At 49.1% G+C, this 13,607-nt stretch overlaps 1 protein-coding gene across 1 annotated transcript in view; it reads right to left on the bottom strand.

Annotated features, from left to right (window-relative positions):
- Usp7 (ubiquitin specific peptidase 7) overlaps positions 1-12,178 on the bottom strand; it is a 54,980-nt gene extending 42,802 nt beyond the window's left edge. Inside the window, exon 1 of the mRNA XM_059270023.1 lies at positions 12,037-12,178. Within this exon, the coding sequence (XP_059126006.1) occupies positions 12,037-12,115 (79 nt within the window). The 5' untranslated portion in view covers positions 12,116-12,178. The remainder of the gene's footprint in view (positions 1-12,036) is intronic.
- Between the last annotated feature and the right edge of the window lie 1,429 nt (positions 12,179-13,607).

Here is a 13,607-nt window from a genome sequence, read left to right as displayed (position 1 = left end):
AGAGAGCAAGCAAACAGAACTCAAGGAAAGAGGACAGTCTCATTAATGAATGATACAGAACAAGCAGTATGTAGGGAGAGAAAAAACAAAACCAGTTTGCTGGGAAGACAACTCACTGGGTAAAGCTCTTGTACACAAAGTTCATATCCTCAGTTCATATCCCCAAAACCCACAAAATGTCAGACTCAGGAGCCCACTTGTAATCAGGGTACTCCAGAGATGAGAAGATACAAATAATCCCCAAAGCTCCCAGGCCAGCTAGCCTAAAGTAAGCAAGGTGGCTGAAACAAGACCACCTCTGGGTGTGGTGCTGCACACCTTTAATCCCAGCACTAGGGAGGCAAAGGCAGATCTAGTCTACATAGTAAGTTCCAGAAGAGCCAAGGCCACAGGGAACCCTGTCTAAAAAAACGGGATGGGGGTGGGGAACAGGACACCAGCTCCCTAAAGTTGTCATCTGAACTCCATATATGTGCTGTGAATACATTTTTCTTTGGCCCAAACAATGGTAATTTTCTACCATTTACTCATTAAGTGTGCTTGGGGTGGAGGCCCAGGTGGTAAAGCATAGGAGCAGAGGTCAGAGAAAAACCTGAAGGAATTACTCTCTCCTACCATATGGTCCTGAGGACCAAACTCAAGAAGACCTTGCTTGGTAGCTGAGTCATCAAGCCAGCCCTTAACTTTTAAAATTTTTGAGGCAATACTATGTAACCTTGGCTAGGCTAGACAAGAATTAGTTGAATGCAGAGTTGTCATGTAGGTGCTAGGAACCAAACCCAGGTCTTCCGGAAGAGAATCAAGTATTCTTAACCACTGAGCCATATCTGCAGTCCTAGCAATAAATTTTTTAAAGTATAACTAGGAATCCCTCCAATGGAGCCCACTCTCAGGAGTTCTTTTCTCACTTTCCCATAATAAACACATTTCCTCTGCTCACCCACAAAAAAAGAAGCCCAAAGTGTAGGCTATATCTTTACTCACAGCACAGGAGACAGAAATACTCAGATCTCTGCAAGTTCCAAATCAGCCTGGTCTATATAATGATTTCCAGGTTAGCCAAGGGCTATTCAAGTGGGACTCTGTCTCCAAAGAAAGAAAATGATGATGGAGTCATGAGAATCTGCACGGCTAAATCATAGTGAGAATCCACAGCTCTTAAACTATTTTCAACTCAAAGAACTAAGCACCAACACAATGTGGACAATGCTAAGAGAAGCTAACAAGAAGTCACAAACTCCAAGGCCTTGAGAGGTTCAGCACAGGCAGGTTGGAATCCAAAGACTGGTGGATGCTGAGGACTATGGTGCATTGAGTAACTACTGAGTGTACTGTTTTCTGGAGATGAACATATCCTAAAACTATGCTGTTTTCCGGGCCAGGGGTAGTGGTGCACATCTTTAATCTCAGCACTCAGGAGGCGGAGGCAGAGGCAGGCGGATCTCTGAGATGGAGGTCTACATGGTCTACAGAGTGAGTTCCAGGACAGCCACCGCTACACAGAGGAACTCTGTCTAAAAAAAAAGGGGGGGGGGGAGGGTTGCTATGTAGATATGAATATCTGAGTTCTAAACCTCAGCACTCACACAAGTATCTAGGCATTGTGGCATGTGCCTACCTACAATCCTACAACTGAAAACACAGAGACAGTATAATCCCTGGGGTCCTGCCCAGCCAGTCTGCAGACAGGGGCTCAAATTTAGTAAGATTCTATCCCCAAAATAGGGAGTGATAGAAGACACCTGATGTCTTGACTCTAAACACATGCACATCCACAAGCATGCACACAGAGAGCTGGTTGTTCTGAAATGCTGACCACCCAGAGTCCATAACACATGTCCTTAAACAAACAAACAAAAAAAAAAACCTCTCCATATACAACTACATAGATCCCAGAATGGTTTCCTTTAGGGATGATTTATTCCAAATCAAAATCATATTCAAATATGTTTCTGATTACCAAAGAGTAATCAGGCCACAAAGATGGCTCGCTGGGTAAAGCATCCACAATAGAGAGAACTGACCTATGAAATTTGTCCTCTGACCTCTGCACACATCACACAGACAATAAATGATAAAAAGTGACCTATCACAGTTTTGCACTGTGCTTGGTATCTTTTGTTATCATCAATGATCAAATTCCACCTGCTGCACCACATGGATGGCCCTGGCCAATTTTGGCAATAAACTAAATATTCAAAGTATGGGGTAAGCAAAATCAATTAGTAGAAGAACTGCAGTTTACCATTTGGGGACTAATGAGATTTAAAAAAAAAAAAAAACCTAGGAGAAAGCCAAAGGGGTGTTTAAATGTAAGACTATACTGGCTACATATATGGCCAATGGTATCTTGTGCCCAGCATGAACAGCAAATGGCCTGAATTCCAACCCTACACCGTCTCCTGTGCTAGATGAGGGAATGTTTCTTTTTTTTTGGGGGGGGGGGTGTGTTCAAGACAGGGTTTTTTTGTTTTGTTTTGTTTTTTCCGAGACAGGGTTTCTCTGTGTAGCTTTGCGCCTTTCCTGGATCTCGCTCTGTAGCCCAGGCTGGCCTGGAACTCAGAGATCCACCTGCCTCTGCCTCCCGAGTGTTGGGATTAAAGGCGTGTGCCACCGCCGCCCGGCTTCATTCCTAGTTTTTGTTGTCTGTTGGTGCATGCATGTCTCCATGCAGATGTGAACACACAGATATGCACACACACATGTAGAGGCCAGAGGTCAATGCTGTCTTTTATCAATATCCATTTTATTTGTATTTTTATTTTGTATGTGCACATGATATTGTGGGAAGACATGGAATTAAGAGGGCAACTTTGTGGAATTTGTTCTCTCCATCTACTTTAACATGGCTCATGATCAAATTCAAGTCAACAAAACTGGGAAGCAAATGCCTTTTATCCCCTGAGCTATTCTCACTGTCCTGACTTTATTTTTTTGAAATAGGGTTTGAGTCTCTTGATGAACCAGAACTTGCCAATTGGCAAAACTAGGTGGCCTGGAAGTGCCTACGTCTACTTCCCCTGTACTGGCATTAAAAGTGTGCACAGCTGCAGCCAGCTTCTTTACATGGGTACTGGGGACGTGAACACACATCCTCATGCTTTGGGGACAAAAAGTGACTCGGTCATCTCCCCAAGCCCTCAGCCCCCATTTCTGTGTGATACTTCACATGGGGAAGGGTACCTAATTTTCAGAGCTGTATGAGTAACTTCACATTCTTTGACCTGGTATACTGATTGTCCACCACATTGTGCTCAATGAACCCCAGTACAGTTTCCTGAGAGTCTCGAGGCATTGTGTCTACTCAGCATTCATGTATTGCTTCTGACCCATCTCAGAACTTGCCAATTTCTTTTCTGCTGGAAACAACCGCCCAAACTTCTAGTTCAGAAGTATGAAGTGGATCTCCCTGGCTACAGTCAAGGTGTGGCTGCCTTTTCCAGCTTCCGAAGCCATCCACACACGGACATCTCTAAAGCTAGCAGGGCTGGTCACGTTCTTCTATCACATCAACTCAGTTCCACCTCTCCCCTTTTGCATGCCAAGGACCCTGACAATTACACTAAGCCCACTGGACAAGGTAGTATGGTGGCCCCACTGAGGACCCTGAATGTAATCACATCTGCAGAAGGGGTTTTGCCGCACTGACAAGCTCACTGGCCCCGTGGATTAAAACAGGATCATCTTTGGGGCTAGAGAGATGGGGCAGCAGTTAAGAGCACTGGGACTTCTTTGAGAGGATGGAAACATTTTGCTGATTATGAACTCTGAGCCCTAATGAGAGACCGGGAAATACCAAATGCCTCCCATCTCTGGTCACATTAGCCCTTCCTAAGACTCATCTACGACATGTCTATTTCCCAAGTATTCCATCCACACTCCACAAGACACTAGAGTCCATCCACCACCCAAACAGGCTCCTTCCCTCTGAGGCCGTCAAGGAAGAAAGAGGGCACAATAACCCAACAGCTAGCACTGTGCCTGCCACCTGTAATCACTTCCTCTAAACACGTACTTTCTGTATTTATTTTCTTGAGGCAGTGTCTCTCCACATTCTGGAACTCATTATGCAGACCAGGCTGGCCTCAGGTTCACAGATCTGCCTGTCTCTGTCCCAAGTGCTGGGATTAAAGGCCTGCACCACCACACCCAGCCCCTATTCTGTATTTCTTTTTCCCAATTTTTGATCACCCTGAATACAATGCTGAAATGTAATCTTATATTTGCTTAACTTGCTAATAAACTGGGACTTGTATTTTTATGACCATTTTATCTAGTTAATTCAGCTGCGTTGTGTTTCTAATACAGTTATTACCCACAGCACTAGACAATTTTAAAAAAAAAATCTTGACCCTTCGCATTCTGATATACCCTATTCAAAACTATTGAGAAGGGAACCATAAATTATCCATAAATTTTCACTGCTTTTATGGGATACAATGGTTCTTTCCCAGCATTCACCATATTGACTTCATGTCATCAAGGTTAACACTGGGCAATAAAGCTGTATTAATACTGTGTTAGTATCTGCATTCTCCATAGGCTACCAACACTTGAAAATTTCTGACCTCCATCATCATAAGGATGCTGTGCAGAGCTGCCAGGTGTGTGGTTAGATTATTAAGAGTCTTTTTAACCCTTAAGCCACACTCCCTTTGTCACTATATAAAAATGGAAACTGGGTGCTGTAGCGAATGCTTATCCCAGATGGGTGCTACAGGTTCAAGGCCTGCCTGGTCTACGCAGCAAGACTTGGTTTCAAATTTTAAAATGTAAAGCCAAGTTTGTTCTCATCATTAGCAGCAGCATGAGGCTCAGAGCAGGAGCCAGCTAAGACCACTTCAATTCACTTTACCATCTACGTAAGGGGCATTCTCAGGGTCAGCACCTAAGCTCACTTTTTTGTTTTGTTTTGTTTTTTTGTTTTTCCAGACAGGGTTTCTCTGTGTGGCTTTGGAGCCTATCCTGGAACTCAACTCTGTAGACCAACCAGGCTGGCCTCTAACTCACAGAGATCCACCTGCCTCTGCCTCCCGAGTGCTGGGATTAAAGGCGTGCGCCATGACACCCGGCTTAAGCCCATTTCTTTAAGTTAGAAGTACAAAGGGGAAAGATGGACGACTCACTTGGGGAGAAATTCTAAGTATCTAAGATGGCTGTAAAATAGCAGTAAGACTGTTTGGTGTGGTGATACACACCTGTAATCTCAGCACTGAAAGCTGAAACAGAACTGTAACATGCATGCCCCCCAACATGATGCACACACAAAATAATAAAAATTTGAAACATTTAATCAAAGCCAGCAAGACAGCTTAATGGGTAAATGCAGGTGCCACATACAAGCACGGCATCCCAAGTTCCATCCATGTAAACATGGGAAGAGAACCAACTCCATACATTTTCCTCTGACCTCCACATGGGTGCCACAGTATGCATACTCACACATACTAATTTTTGAAAATACAAAACAGCCAGGCATAGTGACACACACCTTTAATCCCAAATAAGGCAGAATCAAATGGCTCTCTCTACACAGCAATTATACCTAGGTAGATAGGTAAGTAGGTAGATGGGGTTGGGGGGCGGCAGCAACATGGACTTAGGAATGTTTTTTACTACTTCAGTTGGCTTGATCAAACAGATTTCCCTGTGAACTCATGTGACCTAACAACTAGAAGACTTAAAGACTTACATAGGAGCCCCCCTTATACCCCAAAGAGAGGTGCTTGCCTAAGCTGGCATACACATGCCAACTCCTACGTGTTGTTTTAAAACAGAAATTGATGGGATCAATTAAGAGTCTTCAAATGTAACTTATTCCCCAAAGTGATATTGATGAAACACACTTGCAACCCAGGCAGTGGCCCACAGCCAGTTCCTAGGGGGCTGTAGGTTTGCTCAGCCTACACATTCAGAGCAGTACCATGTGTTTTCAGTGATGCCCCCTTAACTGTTTCTGAAGGTACCATGGGAACATGGCAGAAGAGTCAGCTCACTATCCAAATACCTGTGGCTACATCTGGGGTGTAAATACTCTACAAGAGAAGCCGCCTTTAGAATTCATTCAGCACTCTTCAAGCAACATGCCAGTTAATCAAAAACAGACCTTCCCAAGTAGAATATTCTGGGGCTGACACCTAATATAAGGTTCTGCTCTCCCAGCACAGGACAATCAGGGAACCTTAGCCACTGGTATGAGATGAAAACCAAGGACCCAGGTTTTACTATCTGCAGGAGGCAGAAGAGTCTCACAGAACTGTCCTGCTTCCACAAGGACCCTTCTTGATCTCTTACATTCTCATTATCCATCCACCAGCTTGAGACCACACTGGCTGGTTCCTAGGTTTCAAACACCAATAAATTCGAAGCTCCTGTCAGTCAGACAGCATAAGCGGTTGACAAGACACCTGGGCATCTATCAACAACTGTGACTCAGCAGTGATCTCCACCCTTTATGTGTTGACCTAAGACTTCAACTCACAAAACACAGGCAGAAAAGGCACAGTTGAGTACCCAGGCCCAGCTTTGGCAAATGCCCACCTAGGCTTGGGCTCCGCCTTACCCTTCTAGTCCATGTACTCTATTTCTCAGGACAGGGGTTCTTCTAGCCATCTGTCCCCTCTTCCCTTCCTGTTTGGTTCACTGCTGGTCTCACTCTTGAGTGTCTATCACCTTGTTCCAGCCCAGGGCAGTGTATTGTCCTAAGAAACTCTGGAAATAACTTTCCAGTAAACCTTCAAGCCCTAACCTTCTGCACACAAGTCTGCTTATCTTCAACAATTTCCACACGTCTGACTTCTGTTAGTCAAGGAAAGTCCAGAGTAGTCCAGAACACCTACTTTATGAAGCAGTGACATTGAACACTTGCCACTGTCGAGAAACACCCTGTAACAACCTTGTTCCCCAGGTTCTACCCCTGCTTGGAGAATAAGCAGCAATATCCAGCTAAGTAGTTAGTACTCTTCTAAAAACAACTGGAAACTAACAAAAGTAAACTTAGGAGACATGCAAAAGTAGCCTTCAGTACATCTTATGAAGGTCTAGAAAAGCCCTAGTGGACACTGAGGGGGCAGGAAAGGCCTGTTTCTCAATGTAACTTCCAAGAAAAGGTGATGAAGCGGAATCAGCAGGTAGCTATCATTATTGCTTATGGCTCCAGCTCCCTTTCACAAGCCCAGTGTACTGCCAGTCACCAGCTTTCTACACTACTGTCTAGCCTGAGTTCCTTGAAAACCCTAGTTCCTGTGCATCATCTCCCAAAACCCGAAGGAACTTGAGGTGGCCATTTTTCAAGCAAATACCGCAGTGGTGCATGTACGGCTGGATGAAGGCAAGTAGAGCAAAGGTCCCTGCGGCTCCTTCCCAAGGGAGTTGACTGAGATGACCTGTAGCTTTAAACAACGACATCTAAATGGCTTGAGGTCTTGCTTGGTGTTACATGGGAGACCAAGTGGAAAATTCAGTATGTAGCCCATGACTGCCCAGAACTTGTGATTCTCCTGCCTCTGCCTCCCAAGTGCTGGGTAGGGTTGTTAAGTGCCACCTGCCCAGCTCTGATTTGTGTTATTGGCCACTTTCCTGGAGTATCTATCTACTTTTCTTCCTTCTCATAGTGCAGGGCAAACAGTCCCATAGGTAGCCAGTTTTTGCAGTAACAGACTAGAAAGAGGGCTACTGCAAAAGTCCCAACAAGGACCCCATTTAAGATGTTGACTGGAAAACTTGATAACATATGTGGGACCCACAAAAAAACTTAAGCCTACCTCCTAAGTCTGAGGCCTGGTTACCTGTCTTCCTGCTGCCACCACCCAAGACTTAATCACTAAGAATGACACTATAAAAATCAGTCAACCGTGTGTAGTGGTGCACACCTGTAACCCCAGAACTCGGGAGGCAGCCCAAAGGGTCAGGATACTCAAACCCAGCCTGTGCTACAATTAGACCCTGTCGCAAAGCAATGGAAAAGACTAAACAGAAAAGGTCACCAAGCTGCTGGACTTTCAGACCTCCAGAACAAATGTCTCCAGACACCACATCTGCTCAGCTCCTGTCATCCTTTTCGTTTTCTCCTCATTTTTTACCTTTAACTCTATGGGCCATCAAAACCACAATTAACTAGTCATGGCATCATATATACTCCATAAGAATGAGACTGATCCACCCAGGAGTTCAGAAATAACACTGCCTAAACTGATATTGGGTCATTGTCCCCTGTTCTGTCAAGATATAATCACAAGCAGGCATTTCTGCATGCCTCGCCTGTGGTGTTTCCTCACCTCAGCTGCAAAAGTCTGCCCACACAGCTACACCATTCAGTGTGCATCTGTGCCTCTATCTTGTCCCTGTCCTGGTGACATTGGTTTCAGCACAACCCTGGCAGATAAGGATGACCTTTTTCCTAGGATGCAGACACTGAGGCATCAATAGCTTAAGCCACAGACAGGCCACATAGCAACTAAATACAAATTCTCAATAAAACCCTAGCCAATTCTGCCACAGCACTGCCCAACTGTGAACTAATTTAATGACCTCCCTGTCCAAAGAACTAACTAAGAAGGAAAACCAGTCAAAGCAAGCAAGGGTAAGTAAGACCACCCGTCCGTCCGTCCGTCCGTCCGTCCGTCCCTCTCCAGCTGTGCTGTCATCCCCAGACTGCGGAGGAGACACTAACCAGAGGCCGCTGGGAAGCCTGGGAGCACACAGGCTGAGGGAGCTCTCAACAGCCAAACCTGACTAGCTGGCATCAGAGGGACAGGCTTCTGGGCCCCACCAGATTTCTCCTCTACTGTAAGCGCCATCTGGAGATGGTTCAGCAGATAAGAGCACTGGCAGCTCTTCCAGAAGACCTGGGTTCAAGTCCCAGCAACCACACGACAGCTCACAACTCCAGTTCCAGGGGGTCTGGCACCCTCACAGACATACATGCAGGCAAAACACCCATGTACATAAATAAAAAATAAATGAAACTTTAAAATCTACATAAGAGCCGGGCGGTGGTGGTGCATGCCTTTAATCCCAGCACTCGGGAAGCAGAGGCAGGCGATCTTTGTGAGTTCGAGGCCAGCCTGGTCTCCAAAGCGAGTTCCAGGAAAGGCACAAAGCTGCACAGAGAAACCCTGTCTGCAAGGAGCCTTACTTTAGGTGTAGTAAGGCTGCATAACCAGTCTATGTTGGTGGGCATGTGCAAGAATTCACCTTCTTTTCACAAATGTGCAAAAAGGATGTCTTGAAGCTCCATCTGCCCACACAGATGTGAAAGGGACCCACCACTACCAAACTGTTCAGAGTCAACTGCAGTGGTCTCAAGGACCACTTACTGGTCTCAGATGTTATATTTTGAAAACAGTACTGGTGGGGCTAAATGCCAACCCAGGAAACAACACATTCTGTTAGCTACTCTGAGGCACAGGCAAAGAAAGCCTCAGATAAGCTTTTGTGTCCTCAGCAGGACTGTTACCAGTCTTACAGCTAAGCCACCTTCTTCAGACTACGGACCTTATGAGCCACTGAAACTAGATAGTAAATAAACTGTCAAATTCATCCCTAGTCAGATCTACTAGGTAAGGGCCTTGCTTCCACCTCCCAGAAGAAGGCAGGGCAAGTTGCTTTTCTGGCCTGTGGTTACAACACAAGTAAACTGTCCCTCATTTTCTCTTTCCCTATACTTTCCTCACCACTCATAATAGGACATTTTAAAAATAACCAATTCTCTAGCGGATGTGCAAGCACTGTGCAGAGGTCAGTAAAAAACAAACGTAACTCCAACAGAGTGAGGCAGGAGGACAGCAAACTAGCCCTGACCTATTGATAGGAGGGGAAAAAACAACCAACAGAACCAGTCTCCTGTCCTCCCTTTTCACCGAAACCACCCTGCCCCAGAGGGCGGGCAGACAGGATGCTCCTCACAAAGCCTTCCTTCCCAAGCTGGGCAGAACTCTGACACCCTCCAGCTGCTGGCTCTACAGAATTCAGGCCAAGGCTGGTGCAAGCCATTAACTCCCTCCAGATCCTATTCACAGCCTGGCTTCAGAGACCTACCAGAGTTAACTCAGTTCCACTATTCCAGATTTTGGAAGAAGTATTCTTCTACTCTTCCTGATCCTAATTGACAACAGTTGGCATAGCACCCTATTTAAGGAGTGGGAAGACTAAAACAGACTGCCTAAAACACACACACACACACACACACACACACACACACACACACCCTCCCTGTGGGCACCCCACACAGACCAAGACACTAACTACTAGCTCACATGATCACAGCCCTGTAAGACTGCATTTTCTAGAAATTAAGAGCCTGAATAATAAAACTAAAAGCCACAGCATCCATTAACAACTAAAACTGTGTTAACTCACAAATGCAAACTCTGATAGGAAAAGGAAGCTTCATGAGAAACATCTTGGAAGCACACACGAAGCCCAGGATCTAAAGAGTGAAAACCTGTGACGATCTTCCTTCACCCTAGTCTCTTAGCAAAGCTTCTGAAACTTTTGCACTTTTTCCCAGGTAGTCTGTATCTGATACATGCTGTCCAGCAGTGTTCAACGTTACTATCACCGGTATGCCCAAAATAAAGACTTTTTATTACATCTGATGCTATTTGAAAAGGAAGCAAGTGCAAATACAATTCTCCACTTAGATGTGCATGAAGTACAGCATTAAAGGAATATACAATTCTCTCAGCAATGAGTCTCATCAGCTATTTGGTTTAAGCATACAAGCAAGACGCTCTGTGAAATTATTGACTTGTTGAGGCCAAGAAAAACAGTCTAGCCCTTGGCATGGACGCAACTCTTCTTCACCTCACTCCATTACTGCCATTGGTAAGACCCACTAAAGGGTCTTTTTCATCTGCAGCATGGTCAGACAATTGTTTAAGAGACACCTACTGACCAGCATCAAGTTATTCTTAGGAGTCAGGGATCAGTATCCCCAAAGTATGCAGCGCCCCACCGAACAAATATGGTTTTATCCTAACTTCCTTAGGACCTCCATTCATTTATGAAACCCACTTTCTCTTGCTGAAAGTAAAATGAGAACAAGCCACCTAATGGTCCACTCGGGTGCCCCTCACTGGTATTCCTGCCTGCCTGACCCCCTTAAGGCAGGTAACGGAACAAACTGTTTTGGCTTCGTCCAAAGTACCAAGTAAAAAAATATAAAATAAAACGTGCTAGCCAATGACCAACGCAGCGTGGGATCGATCCCCAAGTCAGACCCTTGCCCTCACAGCGCTTTTACACCAAGCCCTGATAGCCAAGCTCCTCTTCTCTGTAACCAGTAGAAAAACCAGTACCAAGATAAAACTCCTGCCGCTGGGCTAGAAAGCCGAATGCGTTACCTCCAGAGTCTAGTCTGATACAGTCGGAGGCAGCCATGTGCGGCGAAACTTTCACAGTTTCAAGCACACACTTGGCCGGATGTGGACGGCACCACCTACAGCCAGGTACCCAAACTTGTCCACCAGCAGAGGTAACTTATAAACTAGGCGGACCTGAGTGCGCACTCAGAGTCAGTCAGTGCAAAGGCTGAGGACAGCTGCGCGCCTCGCAGGTGCCCTCGTAATTAGGCGCGACGCTGGGCAGCGCAGTTAAAGTTATTGGGAGGAGGATCTCCGGGGGCGCGCTCAGAAGCAGGTGCAGGTGAACCCGGCGCACCCGCCCCCACCTCCTCAGAGCTCAGCGGCCGGGGAGCTGGCCCAACCAGCCAGGCCAGAGCCACACACCCCGGAAAGGGGACGGTCCCGGGGGCCCGCCTCCCGACCTGGGTGCCCGGAGCCAGCACACCTCAGTCCTAATTTACGACCCGGGCGCTTTGTGCCCGGCAGGCCGTGCGATGCACAATGCGCTTAACTCGGGGTCCGGGCCACCCCCTGCCGGGCCGCATGACTGTGCAGCCCGGCCGGGCAAGGAGTTGCCGGCCCGGGTCGGGCCGAGCGGGAGCCCGGCCTGGTTAAAGATGGCGAGGCCCTCGCGTGGCTCCCGCGGCCGCCCGGGCCACAATGAAGGCGCCGGCCCCGCGGCGGGCCTCACCTTCCATCTCCATGTCCTCGGGTTCGCTCAGCTGCTGCTCGCCCGCTTTCTGCTGCTGCTGCTGCTGTTGGTGGTTCATGTCGGCCGCGGCCTGGGCCTCGCCTGCAGCCGGAGGCCCGGGCTGCGGGCCCGGCGGGCGGGCGGCTGCGAGCCGAGGCGGCGGCGGCGGCGGCGGCGGCGGGGCGGCCTCCTCCTCCTCCTCCCGCGCGTCTTCGGCGGCGGCCCCGGGGCGGCCCGCGGCGGGCGGCGGCGGCGGCGGCGGCGGCAGGGAGACGCGCACGTACTTGCTCGCGATTCGCCCAATCTCGGCGCCGAGGCGGGCGGGCGGCCGGCGGGCCGGGCCGGGCGGCCTCCTCGCTCGCTGCGGCCGCCGCTGCCGCCGCCGCCGCCGCAGGGCCCGCCTCCCGCCGCCGGGGCCGGGGCTGCGGGGCCGCGGGCCGGCCGGGGGCGGAGGGCGGCCGGGCGGGGGCCGCGGAGTCAGCCCCGCCTCGGGCCGGGCGCGGAAGACTGGAGGCCCGGCGGGCCGCGGCGAGCCTGCGGGCCCGGGTGCTGGCGGCCGCGGCGGCTGCTGAGGCTGCGCGGGCGGGCGACGGGCCGGCCGCGCTCGGGGCGCTGAGGCCTCCGCCTCCTCGGCGTCGTCGTCGGGGCTCCGGCAGCGGATGCGGCGCCCGGCGGCTCGGCTCGGCTCGGCTCGCTCTCAAAATGGCGGCGGCGTGAAATGTCACATCCGCATGGGGGGCGAGAGCGGGGCGAACGAGACGAGGGCGGGCGGAGCGGGAGGCGGAGCGGGAGGCGGAGCAGGGAGCGGCCCGCCCGCCGCTGCCTAGGAGCGCCCGCCCTGCGCTGCGGCTCGGCGCGCCCGCGGTCCGCCCTGCTGGAGCCAGGCGCCCCCGTCTCGACAGCGAGGCGGGCGCAGATCCGGGGCTGCCGAGGTCCGGCCGAGCGAGCGTGCCCGCGGGAACTGGGCTCGACCCGGAGCCTGAGGCTCGGCGCCTTTTTTACCGCCCTTAACTGGCCCCTCGGGTCTCACCCGGGCGAATACGTGGGAAAACTTCACTTTTTTGCACCCCGAATCCAATAAGGCGGTGGGAAAACTTCACTATTTCGCACCCCAAATCCAATAAGGTGATCTCACCTACGCCAACATTCATTTATTTCCTTGCTAGCTCCCCAGATTGGCCACGATCATCCACTCAGAAAGACGTCTCTCCTCTTTCTAATTGTCGTTTTGAAAACGAGTCTTCTCGGGTATTTCAGGATGGCCTGGAACTTGCTATGGTACCTGAAAACGGCCTTGAACTCCTGATCCTCCTGCCTCGACCTCTCTAAGGCTTCGGGAGTCAAATGTTACAAAACGACCTTTTAAGAGATTTGAAGAAAAGTTGATTTATTTAAGGCCGAAGCCCCAGCTGACTTGGTATTCAGGCATGATGGCTTATTAAAAACAGATTTTAAAAAGAAAAAGATTGCCAGGTGTGGTGGTGTATGCCTTTGATTCCAGAACTTGAGAAGCAGAGGCATAGCCATTTCCAAGCCAGCCAGGACTACACGGAGACCCTGTCTCAAACAAC

The sequence above is a fragment of the Peromyscus eremicus genome, chromosome 8a, assembly GCF_949786415.1.
Source record: "Peromyscus eremicus chromosome 8a, PerEre_H2_v1, whole genome shotgun sequence".
NCBI classification, from domain to species: Eukaryota; Metazoa; Chordata; class Mammalia; order Rodentia; family Cricetidae; genus Peromyscus; species Peromyscus eremicus.
The sequence above is the reverse complement of the archived record's forward strand: the minus strand, read 5'-3'. Positions and strand labels throughout refer to the sequence as shown.